At 37.5% G+C, this 9,691-nt stretch overlaps 1 protein-coding gene across 1 annotated transcript; it reads right to left on the reverse strand.

The window, feature by feature from the left end:
- Nucleotides 1-4,709: 4,709 nt before the first annotated feature.
- LOC149383068 (uncharacterized) lies at nt 4,710-7,125 on the reverse strand. Its single transcript, XM_089627671.1, has 5 exons — nt 6,807-7,125; nt 6,640-6,732; nt 6,467-6,568; nt 5,956-6,391; nt 4,710-4,717 (listed from the first exon to the last, which is right to left on the reverse strand). The coding sequence occupies exons 1-5, from the start codon at nt 7,089-7,091 to the stop codon at nt 4,710-4,712; spliced, it is 924 nt and encodes a 307-aa protein (XP_089483797.1). The 5' UTR covers nt 7,092-7,125.
- Nucleotides 7,126-9,691: the final 2,566 nt, after the last annotated feature.

Here is a 9,691-nt window from a genome sequence, read left to right on the forward strand (position 1 = left end):
CTCATTATTCAACAACAAAAACAAAAATTCAAACCAAATGCTTCCAAACTGATATTCTTGTGTTTAGAACCACCTACTTTAGCATCACCATTAATGCAAAATGTATCTCGCTTTAATTTTCTGTTTTCTTCTTATTGTGACTGGTGAGTGAGACACAAACATTTGTGAAGAGAGCTCTAGCCTAAAAATTGATTGCGTTTAAAGAAAGCATATTTCACTTTCATTTCCCAAAGAAACAAACTTCACTGCAACTAAGATTAGTGAAAACTGTATTTGAGATAATAAGTGCATTTTGGAGAGATAATAATTAAAAAAATTGATCATATTTTGTAATTTAGAGATTATTCCTAAACTATGATCTCCTCAATATTTTATGACCAAAATCAAATGTCAAAATTAATTCAAAAGTATAACTTCTGTGTATATGTGTATGTACAAAAATACCATTAATGAAATTTCTTTTTATTTTTTTAATTTAATTTTGTTATTTACTTAATGGTCACAAAAGAAAAGTTAGAGATCATTTTTCGTTTGGTAGGTGAACTTAAAAAATAAAAATAAAAACAAAACTTGAAAATTTTGAAAATTAAAAAAAATAAATAAATAAATATTGGTCTGAAAAATTTGGAAATTTGTTTGAAGATTTATTAACATTTTGTATTTTTATTGACATAAATGTCAATAAATATTCAAACGATTCGTTGTCAGTAAATTTTGCGCATGTCAATAAATCTTCAACAAACCAAATCCTTTTAAGATTTATTGACATCCAGAAAATTTATTGACATTGATGTCAATAAATCTTCAAAGAATTTCTCACAATCGTTTGAAGATTTATTGACATTGATGTCAATAAAAAGATAAAATGTCAATAAATCTTCAAACAAATTTTCAGATTCTTAAAAACATTTTTTTTTTTTTTTCAGATTTTCCAAATTATTAGGTATATACAAGGCTTTGAAGGGAGTGGAATCGTGAAACACGTTGATATGGACATAAATCTCTCTCTCTCTCTCTCTCTCTCTCTCTCTCTCTCTCTCTCTCTCTCTCTCTCTCTCTTCGCCTCGACGTCAATTCCTCTTCTTCTCCATCATGATGATTTCTTCTTCTTCTTCTTCTTCTGTTCTTCTCCACCCAAAATGACAAAGATACAGCAAAACCCATACCCAAACCCTAAAGTTAAAGTCATGACAAATAAATCTAAATCATTGCCGATAAATGGAGAGAGCTTGAAACGTTATTGATTTCTGATGTGTAGTTGTTGATTTTCGTTTGGTTTGCTTGTATTTTTTTTTTTCAAATTTTCCAGATTTAAAAAAAAAAATCGTAATATCGACAATGTTAATAAATCAGGTAGATTATTGACGATCATGTAAATAAAATAAGACTAACGAAATATTAAAAAAAATGATATTTCATTATTTTTGTATCAACGAGAAGTCATACTTATGTTTCTTTTCATTTATTTAGTGACAAAGGCATGGACAGGCTGTAGATAGCCCAGTGGACAAGTTTCAAAGAGTAGGCCAATATTAGTTGGACTGTGACAAAAATCATGCGGAGAGATTATTAAAAATATTGTCTCTTCTATGCTCACTATTGTACGGTTGATGTACCTATATTTCTTCCCCGACACACATCTAATTAATGCCCTTCAAATTTAATTTAAAGCCTGGAATTTCTAATTTATTCCCCGTTTTGTCTAGGCAACTTCTTAACGTATTCCCTCCAAAACATCCACAAAATGCTACTTTCATTAATTACCCGAAACAAAAACAAAATTCAAATTTTTTTCCTAACAATAAACTTTTTTCTAGTTTTTTGACAATATATAAGATAATTTGGGTTTTAAAATTTAGTGTAATGTAAACCATTAAGGCCATGTTTATACAATATTATTTTTTGGGTTATTAAAAATTAAATATTGATTTTCTTAAGATTCAATAAAAAAATATTATTTTTGACAAATAAAACACTTCTAATATTACAAATAAATTCGGGTAGTTGGAAAGTAACGGCTACATGGTTGGTGCTAGGAAGTAATGACGAATCAAGGCGTGAAAGAGTCTCATATTGCCCCTCTTTCACCTTGTGTCCTAAGTTGTTTTTTTAATTCAGAAATTTAATAATATTACTAACCTAAAATTTAGTTTTTTGTACATATTAGTAATTATACATGTGGAAATATATTGCAGAAGTTAAAAACTTATAAAAGAATAAATATTGTAGAAAGTAACTGTCAACCGCGTTTTTGGGTTTACATTTAATTAGAACCATCTGTGATTCGATCTAAGATCGGACCCTATGATCACATGTAGATTGGGTGTGGTGAAGTTCTTCTCTGCTCGTCGGTTCTTGTCGCCTCGTAAATGAATCTCCTTCGTGCTTCTCAATTTCTCCATGCTCACGATTCTCATCACGTTATTTTTGTTCTTCGAATCTTCGAGTTTTCGGGTCTTAGAATCTTCAGCGTTCTTCTTGTTCTTGAGTCTTGCTTCTTTGAGTCTTTAATCATTTGGATCTCTCTCTAAAGTCTTGCCTTCAACCCGTGAAACTTCTTCCGAATCTTTGTATTCAACCCTTGATCTCTCTTGAATTCTTGTCTTCAACCCTTTGATCTCATATCCGAGTCTTCACGTCATTGTATTCTTCGCGTTAGTCGTCGAGACTTCGGATCTCCGAGTTGTTCTTGGATTTTCAATTCCTCCATGTTTCTCGTCGAGCATTCAAATCCCCGCACCTTTACCTAAGCACAAGAAAACGTGAATCTAGAGGGAACAGTCGTGTTCTTGTGTTATTGGTGAACGATTTGTGCTCATCTCTATGTTTTTTAGAGAGAGAAAGTTGTGGTATCAATTGTGTAGAGTTTTGACAAGTTGATAGAACTTACATTGGAATGAGAGTGTAATGGGTATTTATAATGCTTTGGAGGCACATGAGAGACTTGGTTTGAGCTTTAGAGTCTTGTGGATCATGGTGTGGCCGTGTGGAATGAAGTTGGCGGCAACTCTTGGTGGCACGAGAGAGTTGACCTTGGCCTTGGCTAGTTGGTGGCATCAAGGACTTGGTTTGGCGAAAAGAGGTCTTGGGCAGATTAGCGGCGTCATCAGGTTGGCGACATCATTAGGTTGGTAGCGTCATCAGGTTAGCGGCGTCATTAAGTTGGCGGCATCATCAAGTTGGCGACGCTGTCAGGTTGGCGTCATCATCAGGTTGGCGACAAGACTTGTTTTATGGTCAAAATGAGTTGGCGGCAAGAATTGTTTTGTGGCCACTATGGGATGACAGCAAGGCATGTTTGGTGACCAAAATGAGTTGAAGGCAATGATCAGGCTGAAGGCAAGACCCATGTTGAAGTCAACCGCATGTTGAAGTAGTTTTATTACTCGAGAGTTTGTTTCCAAGTTGACATGAAGTTTGTCCCGAGCATTTTATTTGTAAGCTTGGACCTTGAACATGAGCTCGATGTGTCGTTTTTTGTTCTCGGAGTGTTATTTTTATCTTATGAAAATAACGGCATAACAGTAACGACTACGACATGTCTCTTCGCTCAGTATAAATAATATGATGATGAATAACAATATCGCGTGTTAAGATGATTGCCTTTAAAAATATAAGTCCCATATTACATTCTCTCTTTTATATAGTGCTTTGATCTTTGATGTAATATATAGATGTGGAATTTTTTTTTCTTTTCCTCATTTGTTGTTTTATATATTGCTTTGATCTTACAAATTCACGATACATCGGTATATGCTTATGACCACTGTTTTCTTGCATCAAAATACACACTAAATACAACTAATGTTCAAAATATCCACTAATTGCAATCAATGTACGTAATACCAAATTATCCTATATATGTATATTCATTATTTTTGTAAAAAAAAATTCAAATGTAATAGTCTATATATGCTTATTTTATTAAAGGTCTCGCGTGTATAGAATTTTAATTAATCTTACAAATTCATTTGATATAAAAAGTTGCAAGGAAGAAATTTAATTAATGTTACAAATTTATTTACTGATATAAATTTATTTAGCAATTTATTATATGCTTATTATAACCAAATCACGGAACATAGAAAAAAAAAAACAAAAAAAAAAAAATTGAACAAAAAGAAACAAACACTATCTTAGATTCTTACACTACATAATTTGATATACAACGAATAGTGGATTATTAGGTGTAAAAAACTAGCATAGCCTTTCCAGATAACATCTAAAATATATTTGTTTTGCTTAACAAGATCATCTTCAATAGTAGAAGTAGTACTAACAGGTATTAACAATTTTAAATTTTCATACTCAAACTTGAAGATTTTTCTATTAAAAAAATAATAATAAAAAAAAAGCCCCCCTCAAACTTAAAGATCAATTATCTTCTACGCCACTTGTAAGATGTTACTTCAAATTCAAACGTACGTTTTCCGACTTTGGATTTCGCTCAATCCATAAGTATGTGTAATCTCATTTTAACTCGACTCATCTCATCCACTTGAAAATAAAAGTTAAGTTATTCATCCAAATTTCCAATAGAATTCTTAGTTCCAATTTAATAAAATCAGCAAACAACTAAATTTCCGGACCAGCACTAAACATGAACTATTACTCTGTGTATATCTTTACTCAAGTATCATGAATATTCATTTGACTATATATAGTTGACTATTTACTCATTGTAATTATAGCAATTTAAATCAATAAAATTACAATTCTATTGAATGAGATATAAGTTCAATGAATACGAATATAATGACCACTTTGTTTAAGAATACGATAAAATAGCCGTTGAGTTTAGGACCGGTAAAAAAAAAAAAAAAAAAAAGGCCACTACTATTAAATTGTTAAAACATATCAAACTGGATTACATAAACCCTAGCCATATAGAGTTACCACAAAAGGAAGAAGATATAATTCAAGTGCTAAGATAAAACTATTGCGACCATATATGTATTAAAATAGTAATTCTAAAAAAAAAACATCAAATGAATATTTTTTTTATGCTAATTAATATGGCAATGTCACTAGTACAAAAAACAGCATTGGGTGCGACTTTTTTCGCACCCAAAGGTCGAAAGTCGCACCCATTGATACCTTTAGGTGCGACTTTAGGTGCGACAAAGTCGCACCCGAAAGTTCGCACCTAAAGGTCATGGGTGCGACTAGTCGCACCCGAAGGTCATGATTTTTAGGTGCGACTTTTAGGTGCGGATATTCGCACCCATATTCGCACCCATAAGTCAGAAAAAATGTGCGAAAAAGTCCGCGCGAAAGCCATTGGGTGCGACTAGTCGCACCCATAAATTTGGCGGGTAAGCCAACGGGTGCGACTAGTCGCACCCAACTTCATTCGCGCCAAGTCTTTGGGTGCGACTAGTCGCACCCAAATTCATTCGCGCCAAGTCTGTGGGTGCGACTAGTCGCACCCGTTGGCTTACCCGCCAAATTTATGGGTGCGACTAGTCGCACCCGATAGCTATTTTTAAGTTTTTTTTTATTTGTTATTTAATATTTATTAATTAGAAATTAATTCATTACGAATTCTATAATTGTAATCAAATAACTAAATAGTTTATTAATTAGAAAATTCATTAATTAATATTTATAATCATAATAAAAACTAATCATTTGTTTTTCGATTATAATAATTATATAATGTACGACAAATAATTAAAATAAATGTTCATTCTTTTCCCTTTCCTTTTCCTCGGTTTGTAAACCAATCCTTGAACATTTTACTCCCTCTTCCGCCAAATCTTCCTCCAGAACTGCTGCTACCTCCTCGTCCACTTCCGCTCGTACGCTCACTGCCGCTCGTACGCTCTCGCTGGTAATCTGCTGAACCTGGCGGCGTCGTCTGAGCATCTGCCATTGAAACTGATGGCGGCGTTGTCTGATGCATAGGATGCATCTGAGGCGGCGGCGTCGTCTGAGGCATCTGTGGCATCATGCCGGGCGACATCTGCGGCATCTGTGGCATCGTGCCGGGCGACATCTGCGGCATCTGTGGCATCGTGCCGGACGACATCTGAGGCAAGGGCGAAAACTGCTGCGTGAACGCGAACATTTGTCGCTGCATCTCCTCCATCTGCTGTTGTTGTGCCGCCATAGCGAGTTGTTGTGCCGCCACCTGAGCTTGGAGCTCGCCAACCACTGGATCTGGAACGCGGCGCCGCGACGAGCCTGAGCCTGACGACGAGCTTTCGTCCTGAGCCTGAGCAATAGCCCAAGATGTTCTCGGGACCGTTGGACCTATTCCAACGTACCAATCTTGACGGTTCCCGAGAATTTCTAGCATCGCGTGCTCCTCTGCGGCGTCCTGGTCAAAGACTACGCCTTGCTCTTCTGCTTGTCGCTGAAGATCCGCCAGTAGAGTAACTATCCGCGCCTTTACACATAAAAAAATTATTAAAAATTAATTATTATGTAAGTAACGTACTCTTAATTATAACATATGACTTACATGTGCTCGTCTCGCCCAATCTGTCGTCCATTCACCTTTTCTATTATGGTGTTTTTGCTCCCACGTCGTTAACGCGGAGCCCAAAGTCCCATCATCCTTACTCTGTAATTGTTATGAAAATATAAGTACTGAATTTATTTCAACTTAAGTATTTCAAAATTAGAATAACTTACGTTCAAATGACGATGAGCCAAGAAAGAAAGAGATCCTTGAGTCGACCTCGTCTTCTTCTTCTTCGAATTCTCCTTGTTGCGAGTAGATTTTTTCTGCAAATAATTAATTTTGTCATTATTCAATCTGATAAAGATATTGTGATTTATTACAATCATACATTACGTACCTTCCAATCGTCAGTCGCGAACTCGTCTACCACCGCCTCCCAATCCTCTTTCTTATATCCCGGTGGTGTTTCCGCCTTAGCGTTTTCAGTGCTCCCACAAAACTCCAATCTGAACTTCTCTGATAGCTTGGACTTCTGGTTGCGTCGCCTGATCTTGGCATTCCGAATGATAGCCTGATCAATCGTATTCTGAAAGCAATCCGCAGGCAGATCCTCGCCGGTGTCAAGATCCGTGTACACAAATCTGAACTCGGAATGAAGTGCGCTCAAAATAGCAGCCAACATCTGTGGCGTCACTTCACTCCAATCACGAGTCGTAGGCGGGATATGTGCTTTCACCAAAGCACCGAGGCGGTTGTTAAATAGTCCAACTTTTTTATTTTCTTTCCTTATCTCTTGGTAGAATGTTTGGTTTATTGGGTCCCACTTGACCACCTTCGCACCCGGTACCCCCTGTGTTGCTCGCGCCGACGTCGAGCCGGTTGTTGGTCCCCTTGATTTCTTAGGACCTTGGGACTCAGGTTCCTGTGGCGGACCTTGAGAATCCGGTCTCTGTGGCGAATCTCCACCAGAACCTGAAGCGGTCGACATCCTATAAAATGAAAACAACATTTGTAAATTGACATCGTATAAAATAAAACAACATTTGTGAACATACATCACAAAACAAAAGGAAACAACATCATACAAAAACGTGGGTGACACCACGGATATATTTTATTATAAATCCTCACATATGGCGGAGGAAAACCGTGGTTACATAGATAGTTCTCATTCATCGTCATCACTACCTATATCAACATCACCATCAACATCAACATCTTCTCCCTCAAAAACGATGCATTCCTCATAATCATCATCGTCTTCCTCACCATCGTCAACGATATTTACTAGCTCAGCATCTTCGATTTCATGTCGATGATTCAGACGATCGATGTTTGACAATTCTATTGTCAACGGAATCGAGGCTGAGGTGGTGGGGTCGACTTCAGGAACGTCCCAAATCCCTCGATGATTGCATTCCTGAACGATTTCCCAGTTACCACCTAAAACAAGATCTTTGATGTAAAAGACTTGTTTCGCTTGAATTGCGAGTATGTACGGCTCCTCTGTAAACCACTGTTTCGCGGTAAAAGCACTCGTTTCTCCAGTAGTCTTATCGTTGTGAACTAGTCGCCGAGCATCGTGCTTGTCACCGTACCATATACATTTGAATAATACAACACGACAGTCGTACCTATAATTCAGCACTATGACGTCTTCCATACGACCGTAGTAAGTGAAATCATCCACAGGCACACATACACCGCTATTTTGAGTGACTCGTTGATTATCGCGACGATGAGTAATGAACTTCACGCCGTTAACAAAGCAGCATGGATATTGATAAGCGACTTGAAGGGAACCGATAGAAAGCGAGTAGATCTCGTCAGACACGTCAGACCCACTAGCTTTCATTTCAAAAATCTGGTTATTACGAAACAAAGTATTGGTTAGCACTTATGTGTTTATAAAAAACCGGGTTATTGTGTTATTACCTTGTTCGCAAACCAATCTTTGAATCCCTTTCTATGCTCCGCTTCAATATCGCGAACTCCAGATTCGTTCAGGAAATCCAAATGCTCGCTGTTGCATGTTTAAAACATTGCGTAAAGAAAATACAACAATGAAATAAGTTAGAGAAGCAAGTGGATCGATTACTTACACCAAATACGGATCCACTTCAGGATAGTTGGTATAGATGTACCACTCCGCTTTTTCTCTTTGCTCATCGTCTAATACTATCGCGTTCATCATCCCATAAGGCACACACATCTCGGATCGAAAAACGGAGAGCTCTCGCACTTGAACTTCTTCAACTACCTTCTTATCTTCAATATACCTTGCAATGAACGTTAGAGCTTCTTCTACAACATAAGCTTCAGCAATAGAGCCTTCTGGTCTAGCTCTATTTTTGACAAAATGTTTTAACGTCCCAAGGTATCTCTCAAAAGGGTACATCCACCGCATATGCACCGGGCCGCCGTGCAACGCTTCCTCTGGTAGATGGATCGCCACGTGAACCATGATCGTGAAAAAAGCAGGTGGAAATATCATCTCAAGCTTACATAAGATCTCGACGATAGACTCTTGCGCTCTTTCAAGATCTTCAGCTCTTAATGTTCTCGAACTTATCAACTTGAAAAAGTTGCAAAGCTCAGTGATCGTATCATGTATTGGTTGTGGCACAAAAGGACGAATACCAACAGCCAACAATCTTTGCAAGATCACGTGGCAATCATGCGACTTCAAACCTGTGAGCTTTCCATCAGTTGTCACATTTTTTTTTAAATTCCCAGCGAGACCATCGGGAAATTTGACAGATTTTAAGTATTCTGTAAATCGATGTCTCTGCTCAAGGGTCAAAACGTACGACGCTCGCGGTTTGTAATACCCACCCCCATTTGGTTCCAAGTGCAAAGCGGTCTTGATGCCCAAGTCCATCAAGTCAAGCCTCGCCTTCTCGGTGTCATAGTTCTTCTTTTCCAAGCTGAGCATCGTCCCGAGAAGATTCTCACACACGTTCTTCTCTACGTGCATCACGTCCATGTTGTGTTTCAATTGCGACTCAGACCAGTACGGCAACTCGTAAAAGATGCTTTTCTTGGTCCAATTCAGTTCGCGAGATGCTCGCTTTTGTTTTTTGCCTACAGAGGCAGCGTGTTTGCCAGTAGTCGTGCAAGAAACACCAGCCAACTGAGCGAGTATGTCTTGCGAAGTCAACTTCTCGGGTTTATTTCGTTTCTCGTGCTTATCTTTGTAGTGATCGTTGCTTTTCCTCAATCGGTGACGCCTTTTTAAGAACCGACGATGGTCGTAGTAGACGATCCTGTTTCTGATTTTTA

Source organism: Urtica dioica, chromosome 10 (genome assembly GCF_054948205.1).
Source record: "Urtica dioica subsp. dioica isolate 48M chromosome 10, U.dioica_male_clone48M_v1_H2, whole genome shotgun sequence".
NCBI lineage: Eukaryota > Viridiplantae > Streptophyta > Magnoliopsida > Rosales > Urticaceae > Urtica > Urtica dioica.